General features: G+C 47.0%; 1 protein-coding gene across 14 annotated transcripts in view; it reads left to right on the top strand.

Moving 5' to 3' along the window:
* Positions 1 to 24,883, top strand: part of ebf1a (EBF transcription factor 1a) — a 59,504-nt gene that overhangs the window by 17,722 nt on the left and 16,899 nt on the right. For 5 of the 14 annotated variants that reach the window (XM_061079595.1, XM_061079598.1, XM_061079601.1 and 2 more), the window contains 4 exons: positions 15,195 to 15,276; positions 16,132 to 16,258; positions 19,648 to 19,769; positions 21,696 to 21,822. In XM_061079595.1, coding sequence (XP_060935578.1) covers positions 15,195 to 15,276; positions 16,132 to 16,258; positions 19,648 to 19,769; positions 21,696 to 21,822 — 458 coding nt within the window. Of the gene's footprint in view, positions 1 to 15,194; positions 15,277 to 16,131; positions 16,274 to 16,537; positions 16,544 to 18,402; positions 18,406 to 19,634; positions 19,770 to 21,695; positions 21,823 to 24,883 lie in introns of all 14 variants that reach the window. The other 9 variants (XM_061079588.1, XM_061079596.1, XM_061079599.1 and 6 more) reach the window with 4 other exon arrangements.

Raw genomic sequence — 24,883 nt, forward strand, 5'->3', positions numbered from 1 at the left:
AAATCACAAGGACCTATCACTTTTTATAGAGCCTCCATCCGCGCTCATCAATATTACATCAGGTCCCAGACTCTGCAGGGAGCAGGATGGTGAGAAAACGGCTGAGGAGAGAAAATATGGCTTTGGTCCAGTGTGTGTGTGTGTGTGTGTGTGTGTGTGTGTGTGTTTATGTGTGTGTGTGTGTGTGTGTGTGTGTGTGTGTGTGCGTGTATGTGTGTGTGTGTGTGTTTGTGGATGTGTGTGTGTGTGGGGTGGGGTAGTGGGTTGGGGGTGTTTGGGCATCTGCTGAGGTTGTGGAAAACATCGCTTCTAGCATACACAAATGTGCAGACGCATACCCTGCTTTGCGTGTGTGTGTGTGTCTGCATCTGTCCGGCTGCTTTTGTGTGTGAATGCATGTGTGTGTGTGTGTGTGTGTGCGTGTGCTTGCCAGCTGAGTGACAGCTTAGTATTGATCTGTGGGAGGCCCTGGTGTCATTAGACCCAGTATGGACCAGCAGGCACACGTGGAGGTCAGGGCATGAAGTTTGTGTTTGTGTGTGTGTGTGTGTGTGTGTGTGTGTGTGTGTGTGTGTGTGTGTGTGTGTGTAGGAGTGTGGGGGGGGACCAAGTGTTCAGTAGTGACAGGCTCAAGCCTCTGAAAGAAAATCAATCGTGTCATAAGAGGAAGGTTTCCTCCAGCCTCCCCCCTCTCCTTTTCTCTTCCCCCTTCTTCTTCCTCTCATCCTTGCTTCCCCCCCCCCCCCCCCCCCCCTTCCTCTTTTTTCCCCTTCATTCTTTTCAGGTGGGAGATTCCCCACAAACCCTCCATTTACTCTTTAACCACTCCCTTCTTCCCTGCCTTCCTTTTCACATGTTGGAGCATCTCGGTTTCTCTGCTGAACACAGAGATAGCACTCACGGGTCAGGACCGGGGTTGCATGTGTGATGTGCAGATCAATCCCGAGGGTTATCCTGGCAAAAAGGAGCCATTAGTGACATAACTGATCCGGGATCAGCCCTCATTAACTAAAAGGGCACAGGGGCTGTTTGTCCAGATAAAAGAAATCACCCCCTAACCAGAGCCAATTCAACTCGGAGAGCAGTCAAATTAATGGCGTGTGTTGTTGTGTTTAAGTTTTATTTCGCAAAGAAACTGATTTGAGACTTCGTTTAATTATGAATTCAGGCGGCTGTCCTTCAGTTATTTATTATTAAGCATGAGTGCACGGCACACACACACACACACCGGGCAAGCATCCACCTGTTCTCCTCTCTCGCCCGAGGGGACTAGTATGGTAGATAACAGTTTGAGTGGGCCTGCTGCAAAACACTAATCAGACCTAACACTGCCTAATTAGCACAGAGTCCGCTGATTGGCTTACAGCAATAATTAACACAGGTGAGAATAATTAGCTCCCCATAGACCTGTTTGTGCGTATGGATGTGTGTGTCTGTGTGTGTGTGTGTGTGTGTGTGTGTGTGTGTGTGTGTGTGTGTGTGTGTCTGTGTGTGTGTGTGGGGAGGATGTTATTATGCAGTCTTGGTCCCCAGTGAGACTCAGGAGGCAGCGAGAAGAATCAAACTCATTACTGAAACCAGGCCAACCTGTGTTAGGTGCTCTGCTTTCCCACACCCAGAGAATTAGCCACAGAGCTCCACCTCACATCTCTCCCTCTCTCCTCATATACTGTATACGTGTGTGTGTGTGTGTGTATACCTTCCTTCTGTCCTCTCCTCTTCTCTCCGTCCCTCTCCCGTCAGCTCCCCCCTTTGCTGATGACTGAAGGTGCGTTTGAGGAATTTCACCGCTAGGTGAACCTGTTAAGATGAGATGAAAGGCAGACACGGGGCATCTTTCGATCATATTCTGTCTCTCGTGGTGGTTGGCTCTTCTCTTTTTATCCCCCGCCCGTCGCTTATCTCATCTCTCTTTAGAGCAGTAGTGACAAAATACAGGGAGAAAAAGAAGTGTTGGCAAGCACCGTCTTCCTCTCTATATTGAAAGCTTCAGCATATACTATACATTCCCCCCCTCCCCATAAAACAGTATCCCTACACACTCCATGAACTACTCCTTACCACCTGGCTCCATGTAGCAGATACTGAATCATGCTCAGCCAAAGCCTGGAGTTGCCTCCTCTAGAGAGGACGATAATGAGAAAGAGCGAAGAAGGAGAGACAAAGAGAGGGAAAGAAGAGGGGGACAGTGTTTTTTCCTGAAACTCTGTCCGTCGTTCATCCGTCTGTAAGCAGCATGGTGTCCTCCGTCTCACTCTCCCTTGGTTATTTTTACCAAAGTGCCTCGTCTTTGATCAAGCCAACATCACAGAGGAGGAGACGGGCAGGCAGACATTGAGGGGGGGGTTAATATTGGAACACAATTGACGGCTTGTCACTTTTAGCTCCGAGGCACCGACATCGCCAAGTAGTTAGTTAGGTTCCGGAGAGGGAGGTATAAAGGGGGGGTAACGCACACACACACACACACATACACACCTCCAAGAGCTCTTCGTGTGCTAAATAAATAACAAGCGACGATGTGAATTGGTGTTTTCCTGGAGCGTGAGGCTGCTCCAGGGATGTATTTTTCATATCAAGACATTTTAGAGTGGTTTAGGAGTGCAGGCTGTAGGGATAATGAAGTAACCTCCCCCCCCTCACAACCCAAACGGTGCACAAACACACAGTTTTGCTGTCATGCACACACACACCTGACCACAGGTGCACCACAGCTTTAAAGCCAGGCACACTGAGCCCAACCCGCTCTCTACCCCAGTGTTCTCCACACACCCGGGCCCAGGGAGGTGCCAGGGGCGACATCAGCCTATAACCATACACCAGCCGAGGCACAGTGGGAGAGGGGAGGCTTGTTGTTGGCTGACTGATCTCCGGTCTCGCACTGACAAGCCTCCCGATGTTCGCTGGATTTGTTTTTTTTTTGTCGCGGCGTTCACTCCTGGTAAACACTTGCCTCTCAAAACAGGCAGCGACTGCCACTGTCACACGGAGGCTGTCAAAACAAGGCTCAGCCGCCACATCACCGCGCCGAGCCGCTCCACACACAGACACACGCACCCGGAGATGTACGCACCAGCAAAATGGATGTACTCAAAAGGCGGCTAAATGCATATAAGAGCTGTTAAAGCGCTGTTTATGGGAGGCATTTGCATAGTGTTCATAGCACTTACACACACACACTCTCTCTCTCTCTCTCTCTCTTACACACACACACTCAGCGTGCCTTTCCCGATTTAAGAACCAAAAAATGAAAGAAGGTTGATTGAGGCAAAACAAGGAAGGTTGTTTTTTTTTCTTCTATATATTTCCTGTTTCAATAATTAATATGCATGAGTTTTATGGCTGCTTTAGATGCGATCAATTATTCATTAACAGCATGTTAATTGCATCCACAGTCGTGAATATTTAACCAAACACTAAATCAATGAGGTTGAATGAGCAGCAATATGGACATTTTATAAGCTTGGCCAAAAAAAATGAGGTTATACCGGCTGTAATGAAAACGCCAGAGATGCAGATCGAATAAAGGGACAAATGTGGAGAGGGAACTGGGGGACAGGACTTGACAATATAGAATAGAAAGCAGACAATATGAATAAATGCAAGGTTGTTGACTCGTAATAGTATGGTCAGTCTCTCTTCTTCTGCTTTCTCTCTTTTTTATTCACTTCCCCTCCTTTTTTTAAATGGAGAGCATGTAATCTCTTCATCTGCCCACTGTAGCCAGGCTTTTTCACTCTCAAAGACTCCAGACTCCTTTGTCCCAGATCTTTGTGCATGTGTGTGTGTGTGTGTGTGTGTGTGTGTGTGTGTGTGTGTGGGGGTGTGTGTGTGTCTGTGTGTGTGTGTGTCACAGCGGTGTCTGGACGCTGACATTTCTCTGCCTGGATAACCATCGCGCCCTCTTGTCCCTCTGTCCCTCCAGCCATGACGCAGGGTAATGTCACCTGTCAGTCTCCAACTCTTACTTACAACCGCTGCCCCCCCCCCACCCCCACCCACCCTCCTTAACTCCCCGACACGCAACAGCGCCACCACCCCCCAAGTCTGCCACCCCTCTCTCTACCCCCCCGACCCTAAACCGCTCCTCCATCCTTGGACCCTCACCTGTGGGAGACAAAGCCCCTCGCCGTCCAACTCCTTTTGTCTACCTCATATAGGACTGCATATCCTCCCTGCTCTTTTCCGCGGCCTTATATCCAAATGGCAACCTCACCCCCTTCCTTCACGTTTACCCCTAGGACAGCAGAATATTGAACGGGCAGACGGCACGGTATGGAGTGAATGAGAAAGTCAAGGGGTTGGGGAAGTTGACTTTTTGCCCGGTTGCTGTTCGGCGCCTGTTTTCAATTACTCTCCCGGCAGAGGCAGGGTGGAGGTTTATGCGTTATATGGGAATGTAATTGACTATAACTGCCCTCTTAACATTAACCAGGTGTACGAGCTGAGTGTGTGAGATTAGGCCCCAGGTCTTGCTTGTTGTGGCGTGTGCGTGTGCGCGGGTATGTGAGTGTGCGCAGCGTCTACGCGGCCGTGTTGTTGTTGATGTATTTATACCCTGCTCCTGTGAGGTGCCACCCATTAGCACCACATTCAAGTTGGCCATTTTTTCCCAGTGTTTCTTTGCATGTGTTTGTCTACGCTTGCCATACTTAAACCACTTGTCCCTTTGTGTAACTTCCGTCATGCATCTCCCTGCAGCGTGCATCTACGAATGAGTTTAAAAAAAAAGGCAGGATACAGACGCAGGCCGCTTCAAGGGGGGGCCTGACTTTACAACCACAAAGTCAAAATGGGCCCATTCACAAGAGTGACACACTGTGATTTGTATGTAGAGTGCTGTGCAGCCTGCGGGCCGGCTATCACAGACACCCAGAGCAGCACAGGGGGAGGTGGTGGGGGGTAAATGTGTAGTTTAGGAGAGGATTGTGTGTGTGTGTGTGTGTGTGTGTGTGTGTGTGCGCGCGTGGTGGGGAGAGAAGCATCAACAGGCTGTCAATCAAGCCACCGGCCGCGGCCTGTCACTCCTCGACAGAGCTCGCCCCGGTGAGAATGGGAGTCCCTGGGACCCCGAGGAGGAAAGGGGGGGAAGGAGGGAGGTGGAAGAGGGGGAAGGCGGAGGAGGAGGTGACTGTCCGTCTGTCTCGGCGACTCCCGGCTTGATTTGATATTTGATAGCGAGCATGTGGCATTTGAATGCAAATCTATTTTGATTGTCCCGGCCGTCTGATAGGGTTAAGAGGAACCTATGGGGGATATGCATGCGTGCATTGTGTATCAGACGGCGGGTCGGAAGAAACAAACACACACATACAAAATAAAGTGGGGGAATTATTCAGATGGATTGTATTACTCGCCAATTCACTTGGATCATGACTATTTCCCTCTTGCAGCAATAAGAAAGCTATTCAATTAGAATAAATAGAGAAGACAACGGGTCAGAGGTGAAGGGAAGTGTTTTGCCTCCTTTTGGTTAAAGGGCTTTTGTTTGTGTGCCACACTTGGCCCTGTATGTATGCATCCTGTACATGCATGTTTGCAAATATGAGCTCGTGCAGGATAATTATGTCCCCCCCCCCCAGCGTGCCTGCGGAGGATTGTGTTTAAAAGCAAGCATGTCAAGTAGGCAGACAGACGGACAGATAGACAAACGGATAAAGCTGGTGTTACTGCAGTATGGAAATGGGGGAGACTCAGTTCCCTCCCAATTAGAGCAGTGACTTCTGAAATGCCATAATACCCATTAATTAGCAAGCTGCTATTTTCTCAGTGATTTGGCTAATTAGTCTGCGAGGCTCTACACTATCTGGACAATTATTATTATTGGGTTGAAGCCATGCAAACGCGTTCACGAACACACACACACACACACACACACACACGTGTTCAGGCTGATGCACAAACACCAGCGCACTCACGTTCATATACATACCATACAAGGTGGAAGTGATACACATGCAGCACACAATTTCCCACAGTTGAGTGACCCTAATTTAAGTGACACCATTATGCGCTTCAGCAGCAGCAGCACAGCCCAGCATGAGAGAGGTAATGGTGAAGAAGGGGATGATGATGAACAGTTGCACTGTCTCACCCTCCCTCTTCTTCAAATACATGCTCCTCTCGCAGTGTGATTCTGTACAAACGGCAGCGAGAGGCCTCGTCCTCCTGTGAGGAACAACAGAGGAGCGCTTCAGCCCCCCTGTGATGACTTGGCATGTGTGTGTGTGTGTGTGTGTGTGTGTGTGTGTGTGTGTGTGTGTGTGTGTGTGTGTGTGTGTGTGTGTGTGTGTGTGTGTGTGTGTGTGTGTGTGTGTGTGTCGCTCTCGCTGCCTCGACAGTCCATCAGTGTCTGGCTCTGGACAGACAGGCCACTGACACAGCAGCACCAGGCCGAGAAACCTTTTCAATCACTTCCTCACTTTTCCCTCTCTGTCAGGTGGCAGAAAGCCGTGATTGATCTGTTGTTTCTCCGCCGCGTTAAAGGAGTGGGAAAGAAGTTGTGTTGGGTTAAAGAAAAATAAAAAAGGTCTGGCATGTGTGACAACCACTTCCATAAGTTTATTAATCATCTTCATCAATAATGCAGCCCCCGGCCCTGCTGTTGGTCGTCATGTGGCTGGTGTGTGTGTGTGTGTGTGTGTGTGTTTGCATGCATGCATGCAAGTGTGCGTTCACACTCCTTGCAGCCCGATGAACTTCATAAGTGTCCCATCACCACTTTAATCAAATTACTTATGAACCAAAATTGACAGTTTTCATTAATTATAAAGGATTATTCTAATTGCGATTCAAATTTATTCATTTAGAACAGACGGCATTCAGTAATGTTTCAGGGAATTTGCATATTAAATGGAGAGGGTAGGCCATTAGCTATGCTAATGTATGCATGATTCCTTATTTTGTGATTGGTGGGCCATATGTAGCAGGCTGGGGGTGTGCAGGTGAGGAATCTAGAAGGAGCTGTAATATGTTTGATAAACACAGAGGGAAGCGAGGCCAAAACACACGTGCACATCCACACACACACAAACACACACAGTGGAGAGAGCCACACGTCTGTGTTCAGTATCAGTCTCCCTCTCTCTCTCTCCCCTGTCACACACACAACACTCTCTGTCTCATAATTCCAAACTCTCTCACTCTCTGCTTCCATATTCCTCCCTCAAGACCCATTGGAAGGAACAACTTTTTTACCCGAGAACAAACACGGCACACTAATTCAGTTTCTGATTTCTGATCCTGCTGCATTTAGAAACATAACCTTGAGCCTGTGTACACTCACAGTCACAGTGATGATTTAATACGCTGCTTAAATGGAACAAAAAGAAAGAACTTTTGCAAGCGGCACATTCATCCCCACAATGTATGGGGCCGGTCCCGGGTTGACACAATGCTCTTTATCAAGCTATATATAGTGGATGCATTATGCATTAAGTTTAACATGTGCTTAAATCAACACTGTTCAATATGAATACATCAGTCTTCAGCTGAGGTAGAGGAGGGGAACAGTTAGGGTAAATGACTGCGTGGGGAGGCATGCAGGCATAAGCAAGCGGTCACACACACACGCACAAACACACACACACACACACACACACAGACACACACGCGGTCACACACACCCTTCGGCGTCTACCCAGGCTGGTGACAGGGCCATTATTCACTGGTCAGTCCCACGAGGGCAGGGTTTGGACTGGACAGGGTAGCAGAGTGTCCCAGTGTGGCAGGACAGCACAGAGGTGAGAGGGACCAGGACCCTTCATTACTCCTCTGGTTTGAGCGCCGGCAGCCCTCCCCCCCTCCACCCTCCACCTCTCTCTCTCTCTCTCTCTCTCTCTCTCACTCTCTTTGTCTTCATCAGATTAATGGGCCAGGCCCGACAGAGGAAGTGTTTCAATCAGCACCGCCTGCCAAGCTTGTCCATCACCCAGACAGCCTCTTATTCATCATTGCTTTGATACACACACACACACACACACACACACACACACACACACACACACATAGACACACATGCACATATGTTTATTTGTGTTTCCCTCCCTGGTGCTCTGGTGCAGAGCCAGGCCACAGGTCCAAACGTTATCAGGCCACAGGTTGTCGAAACCCCACTCCTCCATTCTCCAACGCTGCTCCTCCTCCTGAGCTGCACAGATCTCATCGCCTGTCTTTCTTTTTGTTCTAACTTTTATTAGAACAAGAACATTGACAGTGAGTCTCACACAGCATGTCATACAATATTACAAGTGAAGATAAAATAAAAAATAAAACACAAATGGCAGAAGAGTTATCCAAATGGGTTCACATAGTTTCACATTCAGTTCAGCTTGTCCAGTTAAATGTCAACAGAATGTTCATTTTAACAGATACATTATCACAGGTGTCCACTTTGCAAAGTAAATGTCCATCCGGAGTCGGAGGCTTGCAGTTAAACTTTCCATGCAATTCACAGCCTGGAGCCTCTGGGCCCACTGGTCTACGGTAGGTGGGTGGGGCTTGGGCCAGTTTACTGTGATCATTTTGTGGGCAATTAGCATCATAACTCTGATCATATACAATTCGTTTTTTACTAAGCCCCCTTGAAGGTGTAGTTCCCAAAATCAGCTGTTGTGGGTCAATCGAGCTGTCTAAGTTCAAGATCTCACGTATCTCCCTCATCACCTCCTCCCAGAACTTCTGCAATTTAGGGCAATCCCAGAAAATGTGAGAAAAGTCGCCTATTAGACCACAACCCTTCCAGCAGAGAGGGGAATACTTCTTGTCATACTTTCATCGCCTGTCTCTCAATGCTCCCCTGCATGATTCCCTGGTTGAATTTTGAATGATCCTTTTCGGATGAAATGGATGAAACACAATCGGTTAAGTGTCTCTGGGACTTCTGTCCCCGAGCTGAGACTTGGAGCTCCGGCTCCGAGGGGGAAACGAGGAGCGATCTCTCCCAAGTGGGACCTCTCCCCGAGCGGCGGAGGCACAGCGCGGATTCCCCCCCGACCCACCGGCTCCCTCCTCCAGGGTCCATTTGTTCTGAGAAATATTTAACGACACGGGGCAAATATGGCTGATGTGACATGCACACACAACCAGCGGATCCTGACGAGGAGGACGGGACGGTGCTGCAGATTAATTTTTCAGTGCACTGAGATGTTCTATTTGAATAAATCATGACACTTAAGATAGACATGGGGGCAATAAAGAGGTGCACCCTGTTACTTTCAGATGTACCACTCCAAAGGAATGGAGGGAAGTGTGTTTGTGTGGGTTTCTCTTTGTCGTCTGCCCCCATGTTCCTGTGTGTTTCTGCATGTTTTCTATCTATGTTCTCTCTTTTTTTTGTTAGTCGAGGTTTTCTTTCTCTCTGAATCCAGCGATCTATCTTGTGTTATATGGCACGAGAAACTGGATGTCTCTCTCTCTCGCAGTATATCTAAAGTGGGCCACTGCAGCCTGTTACTGCCTGGTGTCCGAGGCCCAGGGCCAGTCCCACAGACAGACCTGGTTGTGGATTATTAATGTCCCCCCCTGTGGAGCCGGGCCCCTCCCCCACCCAGTGCCCCCTTACACCCCTGGGGTCAGCCTGCGTGGCTCCTTGTGCAAGGCCCCCCTCATAAATCTCCCTAAATTAGTGTGTGTTTGTGTGTGTGTGCGTGCGTGTGCATGTGTGTGTGCGTGTGCATGTGTGTGTGTCCACGCTTAAACAAATACTACAGCCAGGGAGACAGGTTACCATGAAAACAAGCCAGTCAGGCTCCTGGTTGAAGTGTCAGTGATGCATGGCGGAAAGAGCGAGAGAAAGAGTTAGAGAGAAAAAGAAAGAAAATGAGAAACGAAACACAAGGGGGAAGAAAAGAAAATACACAAAACAGGGGTCGGGGAAGATATTTGATTCTGCGTCAGAGCCAGACTTCTCCTTTAGGTTTGTCTCCGATTCATCACTCCTTTCTTTCCTTGTCGTAACATTATATTTGCTTACAAATATTTACACTTCATTTGAACCTGCCTCTTCCTTGATGAGGATCGATTTACGGGAACAATTCTTAATGCTTAACTGCAGAAAGGTGCGGGGGTCTTCCATCCCTCTCTCTACCTGTCTGGATTAGTTCAACATGTCCCACGTTGGGAACAGGCGGAGGGGAAGTGCTGTTGTGTCACTTAGTTAACCCCCGAGACAAATGGCCCCCCTCTGGAGCGCAGTGAATTACACACCTCATGAAGCATATTAGGAGCCAGACACAGAGCTTTTCTTGGGGAGATGATCTGTGCGGCAGAAATGGATGGAGGGCGAGGAAGAGGGAAAGGCTGAGTTATGGCGTCGTCAACCACTGCCGTTTTTACAGCGTGCGGCGGAGAGAGGGGGGGGCGGAGAGCAGAGGAATGAGGCGATGTAAAGCACAACGTGAAACAAAAGGATGAAGTGATGAATAAACCAGAGCGACGGAGGAAGACAGAAGCACACAGCGGTAAAGTTCCCCGTGTTGGATCGGACAAGGAAACTACTCTTTACCTCATTTGTGGCTAATGCAGGAAAATTATTAGAGAATATAAGAGAATTGTCCCTCGGAGGCTTCCTTGCTGTTTGCTAATCACATAGACAATCTTTATCACTGCAGTAATAATATTTAGATGCTACAGGGATTACTTAAAAGTTGTGTTATAATTGCTTTCCTTGTTTTGTTTTTTTTATGGACAGAGGGTGATTTTGTGTTTAATTGCTCCGAAGTGACAAATAACGCCCGTTACGATATGATGAAAGTGTGAGATCATTAAATTACCACGGCGACCGGCTGCATGTTTTTATTCGCTCGCTTTTTTTTTTTTTTTTTTTTTAGCCCATTACAAATGTACGCCACGAGGCTGCGAGAGGCCAAGCAGTTATTTACACAAATTCACTTCCACAGCCATTCCCGGATTTGGGGAGGGTAATTACGTGAGAGCAAAATGGTTTTATTTCATTTAATCCGGTCGCTGCAGCAATTTGCGTTGGTATAATATTTGGTGCTGTGGAGTTTGCACAGTAAAACAGCTGGAAACCGGCAACAGTCGCATATGCAAGGAAAAGAAGGCAGAGGAGGCAGCGAAGAATCAATGTGAGAATCAATCCAGGGACAGAGTTGTCGATAGACTGAAAGTGGATGTTTTGAAGCGTCATATGCAGAGGTTGAGTCAAGATGTTTGAAAAACTGAGGTTGCTTTGAATACATCTCACAACATAATGATCAAAATGTCTGATTTAAAGACAGTGGCTCTAAAAACAAAATGTCACAATCAATATCTATATTGATTGTTTGATTTATAGTATTTGTGTGATTCCTAGAAAGGAAACAGTTGCTCCTGAGGTCGTAAAACTGCTGAAGAATCCCAGAATCGTCAGAGTAGACGGACCTGACCTCATTGATGATCATACAGTAAATAATTTATTATAGAAATTAATGAATTATGGCAACTGAAATTATTTGCAGTTTCTTTAAGGAATCGTTTGCCTTTTTAAAAAACTGGATTGAAGTGAATATCTTTGCAGTTGTACAGAGCAGTGGGCACCTCAAGTGCAGCTGCAGTGGCCAGAGGGCACAGGAAAAGATTGTGGGTTAGTTGTAAATATATGCAAAAAGATGTTTTTAGGAGAATAATAAAGAAGAAATTATGCCCAGGATCATGATTAACATCCACATATAAGATTACAAAGTGGTGTTGCAGCTCTTTTGATTATTTTCTTCAAATCACAATATCCTTTAAGCTAAAAGCTAGAATCAGTCCAGAGATGCCATTAAGGAAGTGAGCCAGGAAGTATAGAAGTATGGTGAAGGTTAAACAAGATGAATGTTCATACGAAGCTAATGGATAATTAGTAGAAACAACTTATGTCACAGGGATATGAGGGTATGTGTGACCATAACAGATTAGATTAGCTTTTTGATTGATTAAAAAACACGATAATAGGAGAGCTGATGAGGAGAATTACAGGCGATTGTCATCTTTCTGTCCATATTTACTGGTCAGCTGTCAATCAGATTATCCATAAATCCCTGTGGTAATCTCTCTGCAATTGCATATCAACACGCACACCCGCACTAACCGCCCACCACCCACTCCCTCACCACCACCACCACCACCACCACGCTCTGTCGAGCCATGTTAGTGTATGAAGTGACTCCAGCTCTCACTCCTGGGGAGATGAGACAGGACGCCGGAGAATCAACACGCCGCAGTTTTGTCCCGTTTCCGTGCGGCTGACTCCAGACACCTTTAAGTCGTGTAAATAATGAATCAGATGATCCGCGCATGCAGGAGATCCAGGGGACACGCTGACATATGGCACAGTGGAGGAGGAGATGTGCTGACTTTCTGTCTTCTTCCTCCTCTTCTTCCTCCACTCAATATCTCACTTGTCCTTCTACCATCACCTCCTCCTTTCTGCCTCTCCAAACTCTAATATTTAACCTCCTGATTTGGTCAACCCCGTGACTCCGGTCGACCCCAACTTTCCCTCCCTCCACTTATCCATCATACATCCATCATGGATACCTCAGAGGAGAAGGAGAGGGACAGCTGGGGGAAAGAGCAGAGTCGATGAATTAAACAGGAGGCCGAGCGAGGGAAGGTGGAGTGTATGTCGGACAAGTGGATGTGGTCCACAGCTGTCTGTGAGGCTGCACCCTGACCTCCAGGAGATAAGGAAGTTGGGAGACCCTCAGCCTGTGGGGTCCGACAGCCCCTGCAAAAAAAAGAAAAGAAAAGAAAAAAGGAGAAAAACTCCATCTCTCTGCTTCATGAATTATTGAGATATTGGCCTACAGCTTCTAAAATATACAGGAGGATGGTCTGTGTCTCTGCTTTCCGATTTCACATGCTCTCTACCTTCTGTCTATCTTTCTATCACTTTCTCCGATCGCTTTCCTTCCCTCTTTCACCCGCCCTCCCTCGGATTGAGCCTCTTGCGCCATGCGAGATCGTAAATCAGAACACAAACAAAGCTGAGGGAAGAAAAAAGAAAAGACAGCAACCAGAGAGAAAGACAGTTTGTTATTCACATCATAAGAGGCTTTTTCTTCTCCAAGTCGGAGAGAGGAGCGTCTACCACTAACCAGCTGTCATGCATTTAAAAGTTGTCAAGGATAAATTCACGAGTTCTTGTGTTACATCAGATGCTTGTAATGCACTCAGCAGTGGGCCGGCCCCTTGAAATGAGACACAACTCCTGGTCCGTCCATTTATCTTCTCTCTTTCTTTTTTTTCTCCCCCTGGATGAAGCAATTGTCCAATTGTCCTGCTTACTGTGTTTCTCTTGACATGTCTCTGTGTGTGTGTGTGTGTGTGTGTGTGTGTGTGTGTGTGTGTGTGTGTGTGTGTGTGTGTGTGTGTGTGTGTGTGTGTGTGTGTGTGTGTGTGTGTGTGTGTGTGTGTGATGCGTCCGCTCGTGCATGATTCTATCCGAGGCAGTTGGCTCCGAAACGCGCTGGCCAGTGCAAGAATCGCAGCCATAACAAATGAACAGAGGGGGGGGTGGTGGGGGGGGGGAGAAAAAATAAGACATATGAAAGAAAAGCTGAGCAAAGGGGTGATTCTCTCTGTGGCGGCCGGAGATCTGTATTGTAAGCAGTTTCAGCTGTCAGCACTTCTTTGAGCTACCTCAAAGAGGGGGAGGAGGAGGATGAGGAGGAGAGGGAAGAGGGGAAGGGGGGGGCAGGAAATGTTGTAGTTTTACCCCCCCCCACCCCACCACCACCTCTTTCTTTCCTTTTTCTTTTTTGAGGGTTCCTGTTTATTTGTACGCGGCCCTGATTATTTTCCGCGGTTTATTTGATATAGTTTATTCCTTTCTTTTTTTTCCCGACAATGCCGGGGTTGTGGGGGGGGCGGTTGAAGAGATGTACACTAGCCTGGTTACAGCGGTTTCACTCAGAGAAGAACTTGTCGGGCTCCGAGCCTCGGGGAAGAGATTGTGGGCCGTAACCCTTCTCCTGCTTTTCAGGCCTCCGGTGCGCCCCACCACCACCACCCTATACCCCCACCCCCCCACCATTACTCCCCTGACCCTCCCTCCCTCCCTCCCTCATTAAGTATTGATGTGGGTAGCCATACTTGCCATCTCAGCCCATTAATAATGCATGGCAGGTGCTGTTGATGTGGTCTCTCGCACTGAGATTGAGGCAGCGGATGGCCACGCTGCCGCTGCCGCTGCCTGGTCGCCGTAAAGCGCAACCTCCGTCGCACGCGGCTCTGTAGCTCGAAAGGAGGGTGGGGTGGGGTGGGGTGGTAGGGGGGGTCCTGCGTCTACTGTTAGGATTTCAAATTTGTAACTATAGTCTGTGCTGACAGAATCATTTCAAATTATATTTGTACTCTTAACAATAAAGATATGAGTAGTTTTAGCTAGATATAAGGCCTTTGTACAAATGATTTAATAAATAACTTTTCTTTCCTCATGTTTAATCTACAAATTAGAAATGTGTGTGTGCGTCACAACGATGGTCAGTCTCACAGCTGTCTTGATAGGAGAGGATAGAGAGAGTTTGTTAAATGGATCATTTGGTGCAGCCGAGATGGCAGGAGCAGGACGTTTTCTACTCAAGGGTTAGGAGACAACATCCGACTGTCAGGATAGAGTTGTCTAGCAACTATCAGAGTAGTAGGAGCGTCATTGGGAGTGTCTCCTGCTCACTTCCGTATTTCAAATGCCAGGAGGATGGATTACGCCAGCGCACTTCCGAGGAGGGAGGAACGAAGATTTAATGTTATAAAATGGACAGATACCGGATGTTCGTGGCTCTCTGATACAACTAGTGTACCTGAAGCCCATTGCTTTGCTGTTACCAGTTCATTGTTTCCTAAAGTAAATACTTGATTGAGCAAACCGGGTTCGGCTCTTCTTCTCTTAAAGGATAAGCGAACACGCTTGACACTACCCCTGCGCGAGGTTATGGTCGAGCTGTGACAGCGGTTCAGGAGATGGATCTACACAAGGTAGCATCTCACTCAATATCCCCGGAGCTGTTTTTACACAGAGAACCGCCTTTGTCATAAACCAACTGATGGATGAGGCCGGCGTGGTGCACGAGCCTCGTCTGCCACATCTGCTTTATTTATTTGTTTTATTTGTGTTTTATTGGGGCGGCTCACACTGTACTTTCCCTAGACAAATGCTCCCTTCAGTTGCTCATCTGTTTCTCTCTTTCTCTTTGTGTGTGTGTGTGCAGGTTCTTCCTCAAGTTCTTCCTGAAGTGTAACCAGAACTGCCTGAAGAACGCCGGGAACCCTCGGGACATGAGGCGTTTTCAGGTGCGAGGCGCACACAGTGCATAATGGGCCCACAGTGGAACATATAGTGGAAAATGAATTGGATCTACTGTATGAGACACATACTGTACAGAGGGGCGGAGCTCAACCTCCAGCTTGCAGGAACATACTAACAAGTCTCTTCTGCAGAAAGTTCCTTCAGTTTGTCCAAAAAGTTTCTACATTTGTTGCAAGGTGCTTTAAGGAAATATTTAAGTTACTTAAGGGATCTGAAAAGTTACAAAATCAAGAAAAAAAGATGCTAGCGAAATAGAAACTCTTGATGCCCATACATTTTCAATAGAGAACGGCCACAAATGATTTATATTCATCACCCACTCACTCACTCTCATTATAAATGATCTGGATGCACCTTTGACACCTAGAATGAGACTCAGTTGATCAAATGCTGCCACTAAGGTCCAACAGTTCCCATAACTTTAATAAAAAAACAAAAAAACAATAATAATAATATTAATAATAATAACAAATAATAATAATAACAAATAAAAATAAACATTTATACGGCACAGCTCAAAACAAAGAGCTTTATAAAGTAAAAATAAGATAAAATAAGACAGGCAATGAAATCTGTCAATAAGACAAGATATAGTACAGGACTAAAAACAAGTAAGATAATATAAGATATATAGATAATTATAACAACACTGGATCAAATGACAATATAAAATGTGAAAGGGTAAACCTGTAGCGATGAAGCCAAAGAGAATATGTGGATTATTTAGCACAACAATTCAGAACAAGATACAAACTCCAATATCCATGTGAGAATTATTGTTTTTAAATTGTCTGGCTCTCATATCTGTGTTTCCCCTCTTTCTCTCCCTCTTTCCTCAGGTGGTGGTGTCGACTACGGTGAGCGTGGAGGGTCACGTCCTGGCCGTCTCCGACAACATGTTTGTGCACAACAACTCCAAACACGGCCGCCGGGCTCGACGACTGGACCCCTCGGAAGGAACGCCGTCCTACCTGGAGCATGGTATTAAAAAAACAAGACTCTCAAGTCTCCCAGCCCGTGCAGCTTTTCTTTGTCTGCCATCACTTTCTCTTTCTCTCTGTTCACCCCCCCCTTTACCCCCCTCACCCCCTTTCTGTCTGGCTCCCGACTCAACCCCTCCGTCTCCACTACCCTTCTCAAACCTGCTCTCATGGTTTCTTTCTTATCTCCCCCCCCCCCCCTGCTTCCTCTCCCGGATTCTCACTTTCCCCTCTCTTGTAGGGTTTCTAACTCGTGCTTAGAGAGGAGAGAGTGGTAGCGAGTCTCTCGTCTCTGGTCTCTCCCTCGTGGCTTGCTCCCCTCAGGTCTCTGCCTCTGGGCCTTCTACTCTGCCTCGCTATAAGCACTATGTGTCTTATGAGGTCTGTTCTGCTTAAAGCCAACACTGGCTTTATTTCCTCGGAGACCTGCTTTTATCCCCCAGCCCTCCATCACTCCCCATCCCTCAGGTTTTCAAACACACCCATGCACACACACACACATAAAAAAAGTCCATGCACACACACACACACACATACACACTCCTGCACGCACAGTCAGACCCAAACCTTTAATACTTCATAATGACATGTGCACATGATTTAGGAGCCCGCACTGATTCCCAAGTCCCTAATCCAGTTATTTTCTCATTTCGATTTCCCAGACATTGAATAAGAGAAACATATTTTTTTTCTCTTTGAGGAGAGAGTCAACCTCAGTGATGATAATGACAAAAAAAACTAAGAAGGGATTTACATGATGGCCTACAGTAGATTGCATTAAGATTGAATGTTATGGTTAAGTCTTTCTAATGACTATCCTCCAGAGGCAGGTGGACCAATTGTCCCTGCGACTGGTCTCGCAGACGATTAGGGAAAGTTCCCAAAGACGAGACGTATTGGAGACGTCAGCGAGACTTGGATCTTTTACACCGAGAGAGAGGAGTGCTCCCAGTGCACTAACAGATGTTCCCTGTGTCGGAGAGATTTGTTGGGGAATTTCCTCTTCTCTGATTTTCTAGGGGGGGGGGGTTAGACAGAGGAACAACAGGAGCGAGAGAACGAGACGCATGTGGGGAGATGAGAGGACAGGGGGTGAAAGTGCACAAAGAAAAAGGCGAAACGACAGGAAAGATGACAGAAGTTTCTTTTTCTGTTTTCTCCCCCCCCCTCCCTCTTCCATTCTCTCCTTATCTCTCTCTCTCTCTCTGGTGTGTGTGTGTTGAGTTTGTGTGTGGGATACACAACTTTGGGGGCCCATTTCAAGCGGTAATAGATGAGCGGCGCGTAGATCTGAACAGATGGCGGCGAGGAACACCCCAAAGTATAATCCTATCACATGGATTCACGTTCCACCATCTGGTTAATCCACACACACACACACACGCATAAACACACACATGCACATGGAGCGCACATAATATCAGCGGCTGTGAAAAGGAGGCATCTTAGGCCATGATTACGGCCACAGATTGCTGCTCGGTGAACGTTGATCTCTGCAGGCGTATCGGGGGGCTAAATATCCTCCCAGCTTGTTGGGGAGGATCAACAGAACAGGGAGTCGGGCAGAGAGCAAAGGCGAAGCTGCAGGGGGAAAAAAAGTCAGCCTAGTCTAAAGTGGATTATGCCGCTTTACAGAATTACAGCATGTCTGACAAGCTGCGTATCTGTTAAGGAGAGGAGATTTAGCTTGTATAAACATGTATTTCCCCCCCCCCCAATGCTGCTCTTTTCTTCAATCACATCCGTAATCTTCGAGTCCATAATACCAGCAGATAAGGACAAAAAGCACATTGAATACTCGTTATTGGAAAATGCAGGGGGGTTTATTGTTGTTGTTCCGTGTACTTTGTCCGATAAGATATGAAGAATATGCTCCGAGAGAGAAAACACTGAAAGCTTACAAAACGCATTACAGATATACCAGGCAGGAGCCGAGCACATGTCCCGATGTGATCACGTCGTCAGCGCCGCCCCTCCCATAACATGCACTACGTGCTGTGCGTAGGGCACCAAGTCCTGAGGGGGCACCGAAAAATAGGCAACTGAAAAATCATCACAGTTATAATAATTATGTAACCGAGCGTTTAGTTGTATCATAGGTCCGGCCTCAGCCGACAAAGGACACGACAGCAGGTCATGCGCTCGGAACAGCACACCCGTTTATTCTCTGCTGACTTTGCAACTTCACTCATCACAGAACCCACTTCCTTTAAAACCCCCTTTCAAAATAAGAGTCACGACAGACAACCCGCTCAGAACAGGAAATACAAGTCAACCCTCAACATTAACGTCAGTAAATAAAATAGCTTACAATTATAATGCCGATATTATTTCAGTATAGCAATATTAGGCAGATTTTGGGCATATATATCACTAAACATGCAGAACAAGAGATATATTTAATTGCTCAAAAAAAAGTTATTGAGAGTCCATCAGCAGGTGACAATGTAGAGACCTGTGTGCCCCCTCCAACTGATTCTGCACTTTGGCCGCCACAAGTTTTAAACGCAGATCGTGTTGAAATAGCACAAAGAGGTCCATTTAAAATCCCATCAGATTTTAATTTTCCAAGGGGACTAGATGGCAGGGCGTTTCATAGTAGCCTACAATTCAAAACACTCTCAAATGGAGAGAAAATCATGAGAAGTTGGCTTGTTTACTCGCAACAAAACAAAGCTGTGAAGATCTGGGATGACTATTTAATTTATACGAAGATTTTGCACATCCCAATACTTGTGTGTATGTATGTTTTGGCTGTTCTGTGTACTGTGTTTACAAAGTAGATTTTCCTTTTTCGTTTTAATAAAATGTTTAACTGGGGGGGGGGGGGGGCATCATAAAGGAGTTATGCTTAGGGCACCAAAATGGCTAGCAGCGGCACTGCACGTCGTCATTGGCCGTGGCGCCGATGGAGCTCCATGGATATATGTGGCACAGATCAGCTGAGCAAGAGCTAAGTGTTTGCTTAATGAAGGCGGAGTATTCAGAGGGCGGAGCGCCTGTTGGCCGGGCGCTGCTCCCCGGTCGCGTGGCCTTTGATCAGACACTCAGCACACCTGACATTTACACGCCCGCACGCTTTGCCACGTGTCATAAAACAAGCGCAGCGCCGCGGCCCTCACACGCAGGGCAGGGGGTGATGTTTAATAACGGGGGTGCGTATAATCACTCTGATTAGTATTCCTCGCCCGGCCCCCGACCCCTGGGAGGGAGGAGAGAGGTGATCTGTGTGTGTCAGTGTGTGTGTGGAAGAGATAGAGATGGGAAGAGGAGGTGGGGACTGTACATGTTGCCAATAGCGAAGACCTTTATAGGCTGTCGTTAGGGTTGTTAACGTCTAATCTATTTTGTCTGTGAATCTCGCAGCAACCCCCAGCATCAAAGCCATCAGCCCCAGTGAAGGCTGGACCACAGGGGGCGCCACAGTCATCATCATCGGGGACAACTTCTTCGACGGCCTGCAGGTCATCTTCGGAACCATGCTGGTCTGGAGTGAGGTCAGTCACCATCTGGTCACCTGGAGAGACCGTGGGCATATGTGTGCACCCTCACCACATTTTGAAATGTTAAACAAGGGCCTTCTGCTGCACTGCAAAGCAATGGTTCCCAATGGCTTTCTTGGCTATGGGCTACTTTATAATGAACCAATGTCCACATGCGAAGGAGCACTGGTGTGGACAAAACAAAGAGGGTTTTTCCAACTCAGATTTTGATTGAGAAGGATTTGAATACCTGGTGAAAGTATAGCTGCTTTCAGACCGAACGTTTTTCCTGAAATGATCCAGAGTATGTGAGAAAGCAATGTTCCATTTCAGCTGCTTCAGACATTTTCCGTTTCCTGCCACAAAGAGCAGGAAAAGCATGTTGATCACTTTTCTAACACGCAATACGTTGCAATGTCAGGACCCGATGTTTTGGACATTGTCCGAAGTCTTATCTGAAAATAGCTTGTTTCTGCAAGAGAAAAGAAATCGCTAAAGCAATCCCTCTGGTTTGTAGCTTTACAGCTGTAAGCAAGTATCTAAATAAGCCGTCCAACAGATCATTTATAGATTTTATTCAGGGTTTATCAAAGTTTATTATTTCAAGTCAAGTGAAAATGCTAAACACTGCTGCTCAACTGTGAGAACCATGTAACCTGGATTGTGCATCATTGTAAACTCCAGATTCCCCAAATCTCAAAAGACAAAACAAGAGATTAGATAAGAGAGATAAGAGATGCTGTTATACTCTATCTTTTAACATTTCACAGACTTATATTGCAATGTGGCAACTCAAATGATAATCAATAAATTAATGAATTAATCAAAAATGAATAACATCTCCATGAGCTCACATGAGAACAGTTGTACAATAAGAGCAGCAGCCTGGGTTCTCATTCCTCTCCCTGTCATATCTCTGCTCTGCTCTCTTCCTGTCTTTTAATATCTATCTGCCTCATTGGAGTATGTGCACACCCTACAGTATGAATCTCTTTGTACGGAGCATCTGCCACATGACTAAAATGTAAATGCAGTGTATGTGTGAAATTGAAGGTCAGCGTGCGGCGCAGCTAAACAGCTTTCTCTTTAGTAAAGAAATAATTCTATAAAAAGCTCCTATATTATCTCGCTGAGAGGTGAGCGGGGCCAGACAATAGCAGAATGAAAGCCTGGCTAAGTGAGCAATGAAAGGGACAGTTAGATCTACACACACACACACACGCACGTGCACACACACACACACACACACACACACACACACACACACACACACACACACACACACACACACACGTTACTGGCAGCAGCATTGATAGCTTTTGAGCGCTGCTAGCTTTGAGTGCTAGTTCACTGTAGCGTGCCGGAAACGAGCACTCGTGGAGGTCTCATCTGTGTTTTGTCTTGTTACCGTTTTCCTTCAAAGACCCTTCAGCGTGCACAAACACACGTGCATGCGTGGCGAGTGGGCTCATCAACCACACTAAGTGAGCGTGTTTCAGACACTGCAGCGCTTTAATGTGGCTAGCGGCGGCGGGACGGCCTCGGCTGACAGACACTGAGACAGGGGCAGAGTCGGGCCTATTATACGTTTACTTATACTTTGTAACAGACGTATGCAGAGGGAAGGTGTGTGTTTTATTCATAAACACATAACTGCTTTTGAACCCCCTCTTACCGACTCCGTGTCAGCATTGATAACCATCCCGAGCCTCACAGTGACATTGCCTCGGGCGATGCAGCCACCTGAGGGCTTTGGCGCTAACGCACCCTTTTCAGGCTGATTATACAAAGAAAGAAAGTCAAAAAAGCAGCGGAGGAAAGGTCCGGGGCGAGCCGGTAACTGTCCCTAGAGCCTGTGTTTAGATGTGGCGTTTCATTGCATTAATCTCTGTGCCCTCTCTGCCTGTCTCTCTCTCTCTCTCTCTCTCTTTCTCCGTATAGCTGATCACCCCCCATGCCATTCGTGTGCAGACTCCACCCAGACACATCCCCGGGGTGGTGGAGGTCACGCTGTCCTACAAATCCAAACAGTTCTGCAAAGGCACACCTGGACGCTTCATCTACACAGGTATGGCCTATTCTGTATACTCTGACATATACTCTGAACTCTACTTTGCAGTGTAATCATGTAATCAAAAGCCATAATGAAAAGCCAAATCAACAAATTTTGCCATCTGACAATAATCCATCTTTACCCATGAAATCCTGGATTCTAAAAATGACAACATATACATTTTGAATAGTTTAAAGAAAAGGTGCAATCACATGCAAAACCTGCAACTAGTGGCTTAGAAGTGTAACTTCCCCCCTAAGTTTTGTATGAATAAAAAAAAATGCACACCTACTTATTCCCACACACACACACACATGACCGATTAACACGGTAGTTATCATTGTTATCTACATAGTCTAGCTATGAGCTATTCAACTCCAGTAGCACCACACAACAGAAATTTTATATGAAGTAGAAGTTTTACGTGTGTGTTTGTGTGTGTGTGTGTGTGTGTGTGTGTGTGTGCGTGTGTAGATTTGTCATGATTACATGTGACTTTACAACCACCATGAAAGGATTACAACAAAGAGCTAAAAAAAATACATTTAAGTGTGTAGTATTGCTGTAGGTTCTGTTTGGTCTGTATGCAATATTTGCAACATCATGTCATGCCAAAAGATGGTATATCGTCATTTTCTTCACTTTTTCTGGAGAAAAATATACGTGCTCAACAATAACCGGACTTGATAATTCAGTGAAACAACTGATGACCCCCTGACGAGGGGAGGAAAAGTGTTTGCTCTCTTTTATGAAGCAGGTGAAGGTCAGAGGGCGGTTTAACCTTTTGATTAGTGGGATTATTGAGATTTAACCCTGTCAAAGACGTGATTCAGAAAAGGAAGAGGTCCGCGGCCGGGAGAGTCCGATTCTTCTCTGGAGCGCAGTGGCACGAATAGCTCCAGTGTTACATCAGACCATATCGGCGCAGAGTTATAGCCGTGCCACGGAAAGAGCGGCAGGGAGAGTGAATGTGAAGCGGTGATTAACCAATGCGAGGCCACAGGTCCCAGGGGAGACTGGGAATCACATAAATCTGTCTGTAATCTCAACCACTGATAGACTTAGGCTATAAGCTCCGGATGGAATTGCCAACATTTGACAAAATCACAATTGAGAGAGAGAGAGTGTGTGTGTGCGCTTGTATCATCGGCATGTTGTTTTTTTTGTGTGCATGTTATGTGTGTCCTAATTGCCGTGCATGGACAAACTCCATGTCCATGCGTCATAATTACGACTCTGTGTTTGTTCACTTATGAGAAAGCCTGTGATAGGCTGCCTGTGTTTGTTCTTTACATATGCGTAAATTTACCCATGAGCCCACTCCCGCACGTTGACAAGTAACTGCATTACTGAGGCAGAGGGCAGATGGGTGGGCAGCCTCTGCCATGCCAGAGCTGTCCGACAGCCAGCGCTCTGCCAGACTCGTGGAGCTGTGTGTGTGTTTCAGTGTGTGTGTCGCGCTTTAAATGTGCCAGACATGTGGGAACCGTATGCATAATGGCCCGATCTCTTCTCAGCCCCTTCCACTCTTTCACCTTGTCACATCCACTTATTCAAAACTTGGTTCTTTGAATGAATTCATCCCCTCCTCTCTCTCTCCGGGCTCCTGTGGCGGCTCATGGAAGAATCTCAACAGGTGAGAAGTAGCAAGAGGTCATCCACCGGGGGCTGAACGCACTGTGATGCTGCTCGCCAAGCGCTGGCTCCCTCACAGTGACACAGTCAACCGTGTCCAGGCACAGATCCCAGTTTTACCCTTCACACACTTCACTCCAGCCACCGCTCTGCACCCTCAGCGGGTAGTTCTACCTCTCCTATATGTGGCTTCTTTATCAGCTCTTTTTAAAAAAACATTACCTTCTCATATTTTGCCGTCATGAGCGCTGAGGCAGAAAGCGACGTGAGCAGGAGCAGAGCATTTCGGACGGGAAATGCAATCGACGAGAGTGGTGGCGACGGAGAGGTAGACGAGAAAAGGGGAGCGGAGAAAGATGGAGGGATGGAGGATTACCATGGGCCATGTTGCCCTCCTGGGTCTGTTTGGCACCAGTTTGCGCCCAGTTGCCAGTGGGTACTAATCATGGAGGATTGGCAGCGCCGCGTGGCAGCTGGCAGCTCGCACACAAACACACACTCACATCCACACAGCCCCACGCATGCGCTCATACATTACATGCGCACACAGCATCATACACACACACACACACACACACACACATGCGCACACCCAATTGCATTGGGGACAGCTGGCATTGCTAATCAACTTCTGCTGAGGAGAGGAAAGCGAGCAGCTCACAGACCTAATTAAGTCAACACATACCCAATACTGCTGCTACTGCTACTTTGCAAACATACCCGACACACACACACACACACACACACACACACACACACAACACCCATCTATAGGTTAACTCTCCCTCCCCCCATGTGATCATTGATACTCCACAACCAGCCATTGTTGAATGGAGAATCAGCGGTATAGTTGAGGACAGAGGAGACGAGGAGACGAGGAGGCGACTTTGGGTGCAGAGGAGATTTCGGAGAGAGGAGCCATTACAGTAATGTGTCCTCTGCCGTCTCTGAGGACTCCTCTGCTATTAGACTTCAGAAAGCTCCAATTAGACTCATCAAAGGCAATTAAGCTCTCCACTGATAAGAATAAAAGAATGTTGCTTTTTTTTTTTCATCCACTGCTCTTCCTCTATCTTATTTTATCCCCTTATCCCCCTTCTGTTCCTCTCTCTGCCCTCTGCCTTATACCCACCTCTGGGGGCTTACAACTCTCCCTAATCTCCCCCTCTCTCTCTCTCTCTCTCTCTCTCTCTCTCTCTCTCTCTCTCTCTCTCTCTCTCTCTCTCTCTCTCTCTCTCACCATCTCTTGCTCTTTCTCTGTGTCTCATTATCACCCCCCCCCACCACCACCTCCTCCCCCAGATGCATCTCTATGTTTGGTTGTGTGTATCACCGTTTACTGGATTGCTGTCTTTGTAGCATTCATCAGAGCAGCTCTCCCTTTTCTTTTCTCCATGCAATATAGAGTGATAATACTCTCTGTCACTAGGACCCGTGTGTG

This window comes from Limanda limanda, chromosome 10 (genome assembly GCF_963576545.1).
Source record: "Limanda limanda chromosome 10, fLimLim1.1, whole genome shotgun sequence".
NCBI lineage: Eukaryota > Metazoa > Chordata > Actinopteri > Pleuronectiformes > Pleuronectidae > Limanda > Limanda limanda.